General features: G+C 41.9%; 1 protein-coding gene across 1 annotated transcript in view; it reads right to left on the bottom strand.

Moving 5' to 3' along the window:
- The window catches only part of kdr (kinase insert domain receptor), a 65,175-nt gene extending 58,369 nt beyond the window's left edge, over positions 1–6,806 (bottom strand). Inside the window, exon 1 of the mRNA XM_008111680.3 lies at positions 6,582–6,806. Within this exon, the coding sequence (XP_008109887.2) occupies positions 6,582–6,654 (73 nt within the window). The 5' untranslated portion in view covers positions 6,655–6,806. The remainder of the gene's footprint in view (positions 1–6,581) is intronic.
- Positions 6,807–15,354: the final 8,548 nt, after the last annotated feature.

Below are 15,354 nucleotides of genomic sequence, written 5' to 3'. Positions count from 1 at the left end.
TTATACCAGGCTCTGGTTAGTGGATCTCAAGGATCTGATTGATAAAACAAGTTTATCCTCCTAGGCCTGACTTCTTGAACCCTTACATTGCACTTTGCAACTGGGAAACTTTGGGGTGAAGACCAAAAAGAGAGACAAATAAATATATTTGGCTTTTTCAGACTAGATCTTCACGGACTCTTGATCTTTCACTCACCAAAACGAGGAGCTGTTTTCTTTTCGCACACAATGCTGAGCTTATTTCATTATTAGCTAACACAGAGGACAGTGTCAATAGAAAAACACTGGTTATTCATCTTTAACAATAAAGCTGCAGAAACAGACTGAAAGAATCTTTTCGCCCTTCAAGCCACTGGCAGCATGAATAGCCCACTATTTCCATACAATGCCTGCCCCCTCATTAGCACAGATAGTGTCTGAAATGCTTTTGCTCATCCTAACGGGAGGAGACCTACTGAATCAGTGGAATTTACATTCAAAGTTGATTTGCCAAATTCCCATTGATGAATTGGTCTACCCCAGTTGCCCCAGAAGCTATGCCACAGAGATCCCTACCTAAGAGTTAAATATACTGCTTTGATTTTGTTGATTTTCTTTAGCACGGTACATATCTGATAGTGTTCCTAATTATCGCTCAATTAACTTTTTCTGCAAGCAAGTGAATGTTTGTTAGAATGGGATTTATTTGGTTTAATAGATTTATTTTTGGTTGTTTGTCGTCTGCATTACATTTGTGCTTTGTTGGTTTTTTATCAGTCATGGAGTATGGTGAGAATGATTTGGCATACACAAACATACAACAGAGTCAGTCAGACTTCTTCAACTCTGTGCCCTCCAAGTATATCGTCTTATAAGTCCCACTATTCCCATATTGCTAAGGATATAGTCAATACTTCTGGGAGCTCATGCTTGGATAAAGTTGGGTGATATTTAGCTGAACTCTTGAGCCTTATGTCATACAATTTATGTTTCTTCCATATGCTTCCTTACTGGGTAGCGAAAGCATCAAGCACAAAAAGATTGAGCCAGAGTAGTGTAAGACTCTGGGAAGCCAGAGTTCAAATCCTTATTTTCCCATTGAAACCCACTAAGTCAGTGGTTCTCAACCTGTGGGTCCCCAGGTGTTTTGGCCTACAACTCCCAGAAATCCCAGCCAGTTTACCAGCTGTTAGGATTTCTGGGAGTTGAAGGCCAAAACATCTTGGGATCCATAGGTTGAGAATCACTGTATTAAGGGATCCTGAACAAGTCACACTTTCTCAGCAGATTTCTAATCACTGCAGAGTCCAAAAACCTGGTTCATGTAGCATAAACTGGATTTATAGAAGGCCAGTGGAAAGTGATGGTTTAAGCCAGTGGTTCTCAACCTGTGAGTCCCCAGATGTTTTGGCCTACAAGTCCCAGAAATCCCAACCAGTTTACCAGCTGTTAGGAAATCTGGGAGTTGAAGGCCAAAAACATCTGGGGACCCCAGGTTGAGAACCACTGTCTTAGAGCATTTTAAACATAGTTCACTGCATTTATTATTATTATTATTATTATTTATTTACAGCATTTATATTCCGCCCTTCTCACCCCGAAGGGGACTCAGGGCGGATCACATTACACATATAGGCAAACATTCAATGCCTTTTAACATAGAACAAAGACAAACAAACATAGGCTCCGAGCGGCCTCGAACTCATGACCTCCTGGTCAGAGTGATTCATTGCAGTTAATTGCAGCTGGCTTGCTCTCCCGCCTGCGCCACAGCCCGGGCATTTTTAACATAGTTCACTGTAAAGTGGGTTACAAAGACATACTACCTCCAGCAGAAACATCAGGGGACCCAGAGGCTGAGAACCACTGGTTTAAGCACTGGACAACAACTAGAACCATGAGTTCAAATCCCTGGTCAGCCACAGAAACCTACTACGGTAGGGACCTTGGGCAAGTCACACTCAACCTCATAGGGTCACACTCATAGAATCATAGAATCGTGGAGTTGGAAGATACCACATGGACCATCTAGCCCAACCCCCTGATATGTAGGAAAAACACAATCAAAGAACACCCAACAGATGGCTATCCAGCTTCTGTTTAAAAGTCTCCAAAGAAGGAGCCTCCACCACACTCTGGGCAGAGAGTTCCACTGCTGAACAGCTCTTACAGCCAGAAAATTCTTCCTAATGTTCAGGTGGAATCTCCTTTCCTGTAATTTGAACCCATTGTTCCGAGTCCTAGTCTCCAGGGCAGCAGAAAACAAGCTTGCTCCCTCCTCCCTATGACTTCCCCTCACATATGGGGCTATCAGGTCTCCTCTCAACTTTTTCTTCTCAGCCCCAAACTGTTCGGAACAAATCTTGCTCTAAAAATCCAGTGAAAACACTGCCTTGGCATCACCATAAATCAAAAAGGCACACCACAACATCTAATAAAATGTCTTCTGCGATGGTGTTGATGTTGTGGACATTATGAGATTATCTGTGCCCATTCCGCTTTCCCTTGACAACTGGCAATGCCTTCCCCTGATATTCTTCTGTCCATAATCTAGAGCTGGAGCATTACTTTTTTGAGCTACAACTCCCAACATCTGCCTGCTGGCAGTCCAAAAAAAAAAAAGACTAAATTCTGGATCATAGCTGCAATAGGATGAAGAAACCGGCATATTTTGCCAAGGGTGGGGTATTGTTATCGATCCACAGCCCTCACTTCATTGGGCTTCACAGACTCCCCCTTCAAAAGAAGCTTAATAACACTACGTAACAAAATTTGGAAAAAAAAATCTGTTCCTGATTTGAAAGTGTTATTTCCTGTTTAATTGTGCGGTACTGACTTTGAAAGTAGTTGTTATACTCCAGAAACTTCATTTTTGTGGCTGCCAGAAACTATATTGAATTGGTTGAGACTCTAAGATATATTCATGGAAAAACTAGAGCAAAATGTGCTGCAGGATGTCCTGGAGAAACAACATTTTTGCAGTTTAATCAACTTTTTCTATGTTTTTTAATGACAGAACCAATTAAGAAATGTCATTTATAACCCATGAACAAAAATCAGGTTACGTAGTGTAATCTAAACCTCGGCCACATTGTTCCCTCTGATACAGAGGTGAGTCATCTCCCTTCTTTCCCTCAATCCCACCCTTGCAAAACTCCAGCAGGAAGTTTGTCACAATACTAACATCGGTTGGAGAAGGAGACTTTTCCCAAATCACCACGCATATCAAATTTCTTCCCCCCCCCCCCACTCTCTTTACCTGTGACTAAAGAACTGGCACTGTCCATCCAGAGTAGAGCACTCTATGGCTTCCAAAATTAGGCCCCTCTTAGTCCCCTAAGTGTCAACACTGACTTTTTTCTGCCTGAAGCCCCTCACCCAAATGGCGATGTTGCTCATGTGCCTTGGGCTAAGGGCTATGCAAGACAAGGAATCATTTTTTCTAACCCTCTGAACCCCTTGCAAGGGATAAAGGCACTCTTGTCCCTGGAAGGATTGTGAAGGAAGGCTAGGACGGATCCTTTCCCACCCGATCCCTGGATCCCCCAAGAGAAGACGTCAAGAAACTCCTAGACTTCTCACCAAGTTCCTCCCTCAAGTTCTCTGCCAGTGGATCTGAATAAGATACTTTCCTGTACAGGTCGGGTGGAAAAGGAGCACATGTCCTTGTGGGTTTTTAGCTTTGACTATGTTTTTAATCAATTTTAATTGTTCATTTTTAAAAAAATACTGTTGATATTTAATTCTGTTTTTGATGTTTGTGTTTTTGTAGATTTTCAGTTGTACTGAAATGCTTTGAGTCTCCTTATGAAGATTAAAAAGTGGGGTCTAAATAAACAGAAGTCGTAGGAAGAGAATTCCGCCCCATCCAATGAAATTGTTCTCACTCCTCACAATTCTATTTTTTGTAGAGACACTGACTGCACTATGTAAAGGTAACAAAATTTGAAAAATGTTCTGTTCCTGATGTGAACATCTTATTTCCTTTTTAATTCTGCAATACTGTGAAAGTAAGTTGTTCTACTCCCATAATTTTAATGCACTGTAGCAGTCAGATTTTTACTATGATGTAAATATACTAGATGAGATATTATAATTACTTTACATTGTTTTAATGTATTTACTTGGGTTAGTTATTATAAGTTATATTGATGTGGTTGTATTATTGGTTTGATTTGGTTTGTGTGTTTTTATTAATTGTCGAAGGCTTTCATGGCCGGAATCACTGGGTTGCTGTGAGTTTTCTGGGCTGTATGGCCATGTTCCAAAAGCGTTCTCTCCTGACGTTTTGCCCACATCTATGGCAGGCATCCTGAGAGGTTGTGAGGTCTATTGGAAACTAGGCAAGGGAGGTTTATATATCTGTGGAAGATCCAGGGTGGGAGAAGGAACTTGTCTGTTGGAGGCAAGTGTGAATGTTTCAATTGGCCAGGTTGGTTAGCAATGAATTGCCTGGCAGCTTCAAAGCCTGGCTGTTTCCTACCTGGGGGAATTGAAGCCATTGAAATCCATAAGCATGTGGATAATTTCAGAAAGGAAGAAACCATGCAAATGTACAAAATCTGGCTACCAGTATTAAAAAAAATCTAAAATCAGGACAGTAAATAAAGAACAACATTCAAAAACAGGGGAATTCCAGACAGGAAACAATCAGGGTCAGTTAACATTTCCCAACAAAGGATTCCCCCAGGTAGGAAACAGCCAGGCTTTGAAGCTGCAAGGCTATTCAATGCAAATCAAGGTGGCCAATTGAAACATTCACACTTGCCTCATGCAGACAAGAGGTCTTTCTCCCACCCTGGACCTTCCACAGATATTATAAATCCCACTTGCCTAATTTCCGACACCTCACAACCTCTGAGGATGCCTGCTGTAGATGTGGGCGAAACGTTAGGAGAGAATGCTTCTGGAATATGCCCATACAGCCCAGAAAACTCAGAGCAACCCAATGGCATTGAATGTTTGCCACCTTTTGTGTGGAAACCGCCCTGAGTCCCCTTGGGGAGATAGGGCAGATTATAAATAAAGTATTATTATTACTGGGTTGCTGTGAGTTTTCCGGGCTGTATGGCCATGTTCCAGGTGCATTCCATACAGCCCAGAAAACTCACAGCAACCCAGTGATTCCAGCCATGAAAGCCTTCGACAACACCTATTATTATTATTGTTATTATTATTGACACAAAGACAGAGTATGACACAGCAAACGAGATATATATGCTGGATTTCGTATCACAGAATCGTAAGTCGAACCCTTCCCAAGCGTTTAGGACTGTGTGATGTATTATTATTATTATTATTATCCAGAAACTTCATTTTTGTGGCTGCCACAAACAATGTTGAATTGGTTGAGACTCTGTGTGATATTCACTGAAAAACTATAGCAAAATGTGCTGTGGGATGTCCACAGAAACAAAGTTTTTGCAGTTTAGTCAACTTTCTCCATGTTTTTATAATAGAACTACTGTAATTAGGGAATGACATTGATAACCCAGGAACATAAATCGTGTTATACAGTAGAGTCTCGCTTATCCAACCTCCACTTATCCAATGTTCTGTATTATCCAACACAGTCGGCCTTTTAATAGTCAATGTTTTCAATACTTTGGTGCTAAATTCGTAAATACAGTAATTACAGTAGAGTCTCACTCATCCAACATAAACAGGCAGGCAGAACACTGGATATGCAAATATATTGGATAATAAGGAGGGATTAAGGAAAAGTCTATTACACATCAAATTAGGTAATGATTTTACAAATTAAGCACCAAAACATCATGTTTAACTACAAATTTGACAGAAAAAGTAGTTTAATAGACAGTAATGCTATGTAGTAATTACTGTATTTATGAATTTAGCACCAAAATATCACAATGTATTGCAAACATTGACTACAAAAATGCGTTGGATAATCCAGAACGTTGGATAAGCGAGTGTTGGATAAGTGAGACTCTACTGTACTACATTACGCTACTGTGTATTGAACTGCTTTTTCTGTTGATTTGTTGTAAAACATGATGTTTTGGTGCTTAATTTGTAAAATCATAATGTAATTTAATGTTTAATAGGCTTTTCTTTAATCCCTCCTGATTATCCAACATTTTCACTTATCCAACGTTCTGCGGGCCCGTTTATGTTGGGTAAGTGAGACTCTATTCTAGTGTAATTTATATACCTTCTGTTGATAGTAGCCTGACTTAAGGTAGAAACTGTAGAACTTAAGGTAGAAATGTGTTGTCGAAGGCTTTCATGGCCGGGATCACAGGGTTGTTGTATGTCTTTCGGTCTGTGTGGCCATGTTCCAGAAGCATTCTCTCCTGCCTGCCATAGATGTGGGTGAAACGTCAGGAGAGAATGCTTCTGGAACATGGCCACACAGCCCGAAAGACATACAACAACCCTTAAGGTAGAAACATTGACACTTGGAATCTTTGATATGGGTTGGCGGTCTCCCATCCAAGTGCTATCCAGGGTCGACCCTGCTTAGCATCCAATCTCAGAGGGGATCTGCTGCGTTTAGGGTATCTGCTGCCTTTAGGGTATTTATAAATGCCTCCCAACACAAAACAACAACAACAACAGGTTGCCCGTGCTGATCTTACCCGAATGGACCCTCCGAGGCTCTGCAAGAAGCAACAGCAAGAAGAATAGCCCCAGTGGGGCAGTCAGCTCCATCTCTCCCCGGAGCAGCACCCAAGAAATCCAGGAAGGGAGGGATCCTGCTCAAGAGAAGCCCAGTCTCAGCGCCCTGGCATCAGCTTCTCTCCCTCTGCCTTTGGATCCAAGCGCTGCTCAGTCCGAGCAGAAGTGCAGGCAGCTGGAAAACTGCGGCGCCTTCCCGCAGCCAAACCAGAGGCGATTGGAGGGCGGGGCTTTCCAAATCCGGGAGGACCAATCACAGGGCGCAGCGCTTTTTCTACGATACGGAGGCCCCGCCCCTTGAGAGCTCCCTCTGCTTAGCTGTCATGGCCCTGTCTGACCATCAGTGATAGCAATAACTGTCTTAGTAAAGATAAAGGTTTTCCCCTGACATTAAGTCTAGTCGTGTCCAACTCTGGGGTTTGGTGCTCATCTCCATTTCTAAACTGAAGAGCCAGCGTTGTCCGTAGACACCACCAAGGTCATGTGGCCGGCATGACTGCATGGCGCACTGTTACCTTCCCACTGGAGCGGTACCTATTAATCTACTCACATTTGTATGTTTTCGAACTGTTAGGTTGGCAGAAGCCGGGGCTAACAGCGCACGCTCACTCCGCTCCCTAGATTCAAACCTGTGATCTTTTGTCCGCAAGTTCAGCAGCTCAGCGCTTTAACACGTCGTACAAAATAGTTATTACGGAGACTATAAATCAAATAGCTGGTCTCATGTGGTTTTATTTTAAAATCTGTTTTAAATGTGATTTTAAAGATTTTCATGCAATCCCTATGATATGTTTTCAGAACACTAGGGAGCCCCTGGTAGCACAGCATGTTAAAGTGCTGAGCTGCTGAACTTGCGGACTGAAAGGTCGGTGGTTCGAATCCGGGGAGCGGGATGAGCACCCGCTACTGGCCCCAGCTTCTGCCAACCTAGCAGTTTGAAAACATGCAAATGTGAGTAGATCAATAGGTACTGCTCTGGCAGGAAGATAACGGTGCTCAATGTAGTCATGCCAGCAACATGACCTTGGAGGTGTCTAAGGACAATGCCGGCTCTTCGGCTTAGAAATGGAGATGAGAACCAACCCCCAGAGTCGGACACAACTAGACTTAATGTCAGGGGACAACCTTTACCTTTACCTTTTAGGCTTCCACAGAACACCATTTGGGAACTTCTGCCTTCAATCTTTGATCTCTATCCATGCACTGGTTTAAGCACTACACTATGACTCTGGAGGCCAGGGTTTGATTAGCCCTTTGGGCATGGAAGCCCACATTGGGCAAGTCACCCTCCCTCAACCCCAAAAAACCCTGAGATAGGTTAATCTTAGGTCGGAAATTACTTGAAGGCATACAACAACATGAACATAGATTTGGTTGTTAATAACCCCGGTGGCACAGCAGATTAAGCTGCTGACCTGCTGAACTTGCTGACAGAAAGGTTGGCGGGTTGAATCCGGGGAGTGGAGTGAGCTCCCGCTATTACCCCCAGCTTCTGCAAACCTAGCAGTTCAAAAACATGCAAATGTGAGTAGATCAATAGGGAAGGTAACAACGTTCCATGCAGTCATGCCGGCCACATGACCTTGGAGGTGTCTACGGACAAAGCCGATTCTTTGGCTTAGAAATGGAGATGAACACCAACCCCCAGAGTCAGACACTACTGGACTTAATGTCAGGAGAAACCTTTACCTTTTTATAAGCATTGAATTGACTTAAACTTATGTCTATCTTGGAAATGAGAGACCCCCAAGTCCTCCTGTCCCCAATAGCTCTGCTCAGGTCTTGCAGACTTATTCTGTGATGACTCGGATTTCTGGGAGTTGTAGGCCCAAAACATCTGGGGACCCCAGGTTGAGAACCACTGCTTTAGCTGGAGATCTTACACTGAACAGCTTGTGGGATTTTATTACCCATGAACCCCCTTCCAGCTCTAGGTACTATAATGTCAAATAAGGTAAGTGGATTCTCTTCTTAACAGCTTTTTCCCTATCTAACTTTCATAACCACACAGACATTGAAAACACAATGGCATAGGCAATTCTGACTCTGATATTCCATATTGTATCTTTACATAATAAATTCCTCACCCTCATGAGAAAACCATCCCCATCTCTGAGTAGAAAGAACTACAGAAACCTCAAATGTTTTATCATTTTTAAAAATATATCTCATCAACATCCAATAAAGATGCGTTGTCTGAAGCTGGGACCCCCCAAAAAAGGTTGAGATTTAGGAATGTTCTATAGTTACCCTGCCCAACATTGGAAATTAATCCCCGGCTGAGTAGCACTGATAATTTCTCATTTTCCTTTCCCCACCACAAAATGAAGCTTCGACCAAGCCTTGGAACAGGGCAGAGATTGGAATGCAGGTGTCTTCTGATCCCATGAAGATACAATGAATTCATCCCAAAGAAGACTCAAACTCATCATCCCAGGATTGCTATCCATTGTTTAATCGAGGAACCTTCTCTTTTCCATCAGCAAACATTGTTTCCCCAGAAGTAATCACTTCCTCTGCTAATGAGCTTGCACAGGCACGGATATAGAAAATGGACCCCAGAATTCTTCCAATAAAAAATCTTTATTGAATATCCCACTAATCACAAACATAAACATGAAAACAATGAATATACTTGGAACCAATGAAATAACTGAGTCGTAATTTGTACCAATCAAAGTAATCTCTGTTGTTTACAAGTGTCTATAAAATGTCCAGGTCTGTGAACGTAAAGCTCAGATCTGGGAGAATTCCCCCGACACCCTTCTTTGACCAAACGAAGCAATAAAGCGATCTCTGACTCTTCCCTCAAACTCTGTGTATCTTTGTTGGATCGATCGGAGCTTGGCACGCTGGGATTTTGGACAACAGAATCTTTCCTCTTGCTTTTCATCGTAGTACTTTGTTCATTGATTTCCTCTGGACATAGAACATTTCTGTTTCTACAAAACAAAGAAAATAATTAAAGGAGAAAATAAAACAATAATACCAGTATGAGAATGGAAAATAAGCATCTCTAGTATTACTTCAAATAACCGGTGAGATCCAAGGTGCTGAAGCCTATTCTAAAACTAGGTCCAGCACCTAGAACAATTTCTTCCAAGTTTAGACTAAATGGTGGAGTGGGTTCACCACCACCTTGATACTGAATCCCCTGGAAAAAGAAGTCCCAGTCACATTGAGAAGTCAGCGAGGACGCCGCAGGGACTTGAACCCCGTCCTAGAAACACCAACCACCAGCGTCTTTTGCTTTTTTCTGGCAATGTGACAAGGGGAAAAGCAAAACCTGAGAGAACACAAGAGTGTTCTCTCAGTAAAAGAAAACCTTTCAGACCTGGGGTCATTTGCCCTCAAGACACTTTCACAAGACCCTTCCACTGAATCAGAATAAGGCACCTTTCTTTAGGCACCACTTTCTCTGGGGTTGTTTGCTTTCAAGACCCATCCACCGAAGTAGAGTTAAGGCACCTTTCTTTTGGCACCACCCTCTCTGGCGTCGTTTGCTTTCAGGACCCTTTCACTGAAGCAGAGTTAAGACACCTTTCTTAAGCCACCTCCAAGTTGGCCATTTTTATCCTGATAGCCGTAGAAACGATGGAAAAAAGATCCTCACAAGTTTCCTCATTGTCGCCAGTGGGCCTGATCTTCCCAAAACGTAAACAGAACTTCCAGCTGCTGGATCATGAAATGGTATTTTCCCTTCCTGTTTTTGGGAATTTCGCAGTAAACAGATATTTTCACTGGTCTGGGAGTTTCTTGTCTGTTTGGTGAAAAATACTCTCAAAACACCCCTTCTTCAACCTCAAATCTGGAATCTCATCAAAATAATCAGAAGAATACATTTCTATGTAGAACAAGAGTAATTAATTGTACTTACCTGACTTCTTTTGCTGAGGATAAATATCAAGTTATTAGAGCACCACTGTTTAAAACATAGAAAAGGAACCCCATAGAAATTTTAAAAAACTATGTAGAGCAAAAGAAATCAAATGTACTTACCAATGTAACTTCTGTGGCTGAGGATAAATATCAGGTTATTAGAGCACAATTGTTTGAAACATAAAAAAGGAACCCCATAGAGATAAACATACATTTCTATGAAGAGCAAGATGCATGAAATTTACTTACTGCATGACTTCTGCAGCTGATGGTAAATATTAGGTTATTCGAGCACATTTAAATACAAAAAATGAAATCCTCTCACAAAAATCCTCATTTTATACATAGCCAACCTGTATTTTTGTCCACTGAAATTGTAACTTCTTGGGTTCCTCCGCTGATCTATGATAAGCAATCCCAATACCAGTGTTTCCCCAGCCTTGCCCAGTTCCCCCAAAGAAAATCAACAGAAATCCAAACTAATGCTGCATCTACAAGGCCAAAGGAGTGCATCTGAAAGAATGAGACCAATGCCCTCCACTCCAGCCAGAACTATTCACAAACAAAACAAGAGCATCAGTTATTTCTTTAAAATTAAGGCAGCCCCTCATGCAATATTAGAAAAGGAAGAATAAAATAAACAAAGCGAGGACTGGAAACTTAATCTAGTCAAATTGATCCAAATAGCCATGGCTATGCCATGTGTCAAAACAACTCACTGCGCAGATCTTCAAAGATGTGTCTGCTGAAGGTGTCCAAAGGGGAGTAGATACAGGAGAGCTTCACAATTTCACAGAAAAATCCACATGAACAACTCTTCTGTTGTATACCTATATTTGTGTGTTATAATATATAGTCAATATTACAGAAAACACCCTGTGATTTTAAAAATCTTTTCATCACTGGATAAAAATCCTGCCATTTCTTACCCTCCCTACCTGTGTCATTAGGGTCTATTCCCCTACTTTCCACCAGCTTCTTTGTAGTTTAAAATAACTGTCTCTCCTTCCCACCTTTAACTAACTGTTCTCTAACAAGGAGACTTGTTTTTGTAAGTGAAGATTTCATCAATGGTCTTTCAAAATATTGCATGAGGGGCTGCCTCATCGATGCTTTTAAAAACCTGAGCTTTACTGCGGTTTCACCAGATTGCCCAATTGTTCCTCTCGTCACTTTTTTGGGGGGGGGGGGTATTTAATGTTATTGGCCTATTTGTACCCCAGTCTCTCTCCCTCATCCTCCCAAGGTTCTGGCAGTAGAGGGAGTGGGGGAAAAAAACAGTATGGAACCGATGGGACAGCCTTACTCACTTGAATGGGCTGGATCCTTCCACCAGCCATTGCGCATCACAAAGGGACAGAAAATAGTCCCCGGTCATAGTGCTCAATGCATGCAAACATGCTCCTTGTAAATCCTTCTTACATAATACATCCTGAGCATCATTTATCTGGCAATTGCAAAATAAAACATGCTCCAAGTTCCAAAAATGTTCACCTGGATGGCGGAAGGATTTCAAAGTTTTAACTTCCCATGTTCAGAAGAAAAATTCCCATGTTCAGCCCTCTTCCTCTTGCTTCACAAAACTATAGCACAAAGGTTGGCGGTGACAAATATTGAAAACATCATTGAGGCATGCATTATTAAAATGTCAGGAGACATCTTTGCGGGCATAAGTGCCTCCAGTCTTTTCATCTTGCCAGAACCTGCTTAGTTCAGTGTAAGGGTGCCAGATTGTAACCCTGAGATTTATGTATATCTTTTTACTGGAAGGTGAGGCAATTCTTTAATTTGTCCACTTTTCTGCCCAGCACACCAAACATGAAGAAATAACGGTCAAAAAGATCATAACAAATAGGACACACTAACGGTTTTTCCCCTCTTTGTTCAGTCCAAATAGAATTTGTACAAATCCAAGGAAGTCATCACCTTGAAGGAGGGACTGAGCTGGATTCTAGTGCAATGAGATGTGACATTGTCCAGATCCTGCTGCAAAGGAATAGAGTGGAGCAAAAGAGAAAATGCAACCCATTAAGGAACACATTGGGGTTTTTTTTCAAAAGGGGAAACAGTTGTCCTTCTTCCTTCTAGTACAGTGATTCTCAACCTTCCTATTGCCGCAACCCCTTAATATAGTTCCTCATGTTGTGGTGACCCCCAACCATACAATTATTTTTGTTGCCACTTCATAACTGTCATTTTGCTACTGTTATGAATCGTAATATAAATATCTGATATGCAGGATGTTTTTTCATTCACTAGACCACATTTGGCACAAATACCCGATACACGCAAATTTGAATCCTGATGGGGTTGGGGGGGGTGATTTTGTCATTTGGGAGTTGTAGTTACTAGGATTTACAGTTCACCAACACTCAAAGAGCATTCTGAACTCTACCAACGATGGAATTGAACGAAACTTGGCACACAGAACTCCCATGACCAACAGAAAATACTGGAAGAGTTTGGTGGGCATTGACCTTGGGTTTGGGAGTTGTAGTTCACCTACATCCAGAGAGCACTGTGAACTCCAACAATGATGGATCTGGACCAAACTTGACACAAATACTCAATATGCCCAAATGTAAATACTGGTGGAGTTTGGGAGAAATAGTCCTTGGCATTTGGGAGTTGTAATTGCTGGGATTTATAGTTCACCTACAAGCAAAGAGTCCCTTGAACCCCACCAATGATAGAATTGGGCCAAACTTCCCACACAGAACCCCTATGACCAAAAGGTCATTGGCTTCTCAGGGGTCCTGGCCCCCAGGCTAAGAAATGCTGTTCTAGTAAAATAAGTCTCACAAAAAGAAATTAAACAAAGGATTCATGTACACTTTAATGCAGTTTGGCGACACTTTAACTGCCATGGTTCATGTTATACAATCCTGGGATTTGTAGTTTGTTGAGGCACCAACATTATTTGGCAGAGAAGGTGAAAGACCCTGTAAAATTGCAATTCCCATGATTCTGTATCATTGAACCATGACAAAATGGTGTCTAACTGCATTAAGGGTTGCTGTGAGTTTTCCAGGCTGTATGGCCATGTTCCAGAAGCATTCTTTCCTGATGTTTCACCTGCATCTATGGCAGGCATCCTCAGAGGTTGTGAGGTCTGTTGGAAACGAGACAACTGGGGTTTATATATACAGCAACCCAGTGATTCCGGCCATGAAAGCCTTCAACAACTCATTAACTGCATTAATTTTACAGTGTAGACACACCCGGAGTCCTCTCTTTTAATGTGCCCATGAAGTATATATGTCTGCATGTTGTATCACATTTCCAATCTTTTATTTCTCTTTCAACATAGACATTTCTGAAGAGCCATCATGGTGTAGTAGTTTGAGCTTTGGACAAAGGGCTCTTCCACATAGCCATATAACCCAGAATACCAAAGCTGATAATCCACAATATCTGCATTGAACTGGCTTATCTGAGTCCACACTGTCATATAATCCAGTTCAATGTGGATTTTATACAGCTGTGTGGAAGGGGCCTAGGACTTTAAGGCCCCTTCTACACTGCACGATATCCCAGGATCTGGTCCCAGATTATCTGCTTATCCAAGAACATCTGGCAGTGGAGACTCATATAATTCAGTTCAAGGCAGATAACCTGGGATCAGATCCTGGGATATAAGGACATGGTAGAAGGGACCTAAGAGGCAGGGTTCAAATCCTTGCACAGCAAGGGAAACCCACAGTCACACTCGCTCAGATTCAGAAGAAAGCAATAGGAAACTCTTGAAACTCAAGAAAGCCCCACAATAGGTTCACTTTAGGGTTATCTGCTCTGTGCTTTAGTCCAAACTTTAAAGGAGCCATGCAAGATGTTCACCGATTTGTGGGTATGGTTCAGAACCTTGGACAGATCCATTCAAGGTAAGAGCCAGAGCAAATGGAGGGCTCAATTGATATCAGCAGGAGGAGCTGCCACTAGTGGCTGAAAGAGTCAAAGAAAGGGACACAACTGGGGAGCTTTACAGGGACAGTTGGGATCCCTGTATCAGAACAGAGCTCCTAAACCTCTCACAAAACTTTCTTCTTTTATGTCACCCAAAAATAACTTTTTTCAAACTGATCGGGTGAAATTTTAGGCTTAAAGCTCTTAAGGCATTGTATGTTTTGGTTCTCCTGTTTGGTTATCTTCATACTCTGAAAAGAGGTATACATGTGTATGTGTGCATGTTCAGTCCTCAATTTCAAGGAGAGATTAAACACATCTTTTTAAACTTGAAATTAAAGAAATAACCAGCTAAATGAGCACTATTTCCGTCCCTTTAATGATCTTCTAGTTCAGTGTTTTTCAACCTGGGGGTCGGGATCCCTGGGGGGGGGCTGCGTGGGGGGTGTCGTAGGTGTCACCAAAGACCATCAGAAAATACTACAACTCCAAATGTCAAGGTCTAATTTTCCCAAACTCCACCAGTGTTCACATTTGGGCATATTGCGTATTGTGCCAAGTTTGGTCCAGATCCAGTGCTCTCTGGATGTAGGTGAACTACAAATCCAAAACTCAAGGTCAGTGCCCACCAAACCCTTCCAGTATTTTCTGTTGGTCATGGGAGTTCTATTTGCCATGTTTGGTTCAATTCCATCGTTGGTGGAGTTCAGAATGCTCTTTGATTGTAGGTGAACTATAAATCCCAGCAACTACAACTTCCAAATGACAAAATCAATCCCCCCCCCAACCCCACTAGTATTCAAATTTGGGTGTATCGGATATTTGTGCAGATATTTACATTACAATTCATAACAGTAGCAAAATTATAGTTATGAAGTAGCAACAAAAATAATTGTATGGTTGGGGGTCACCACAACATTAGGAACTGCATTAAGGGGTCATGGCATTAGG

This window comes from Anolis carolinensis, chromosome 5 (genome assembly GCF_035594765.1).
Source record: "Anolis carolinensis isolate JA03-04 chromosome 5, rAnoCar3.1.pri, whole genome shotgun sequence".
Lineage (NCBI taxonomy): Eukaryota > Metazoa > Chordata > Lepidosauria > Squamata > Dactyloidae > Anolis > Anolis carolinensis.
This window is presented reverse-complemented; position numbering and strand designations above follow the sequence as displayed.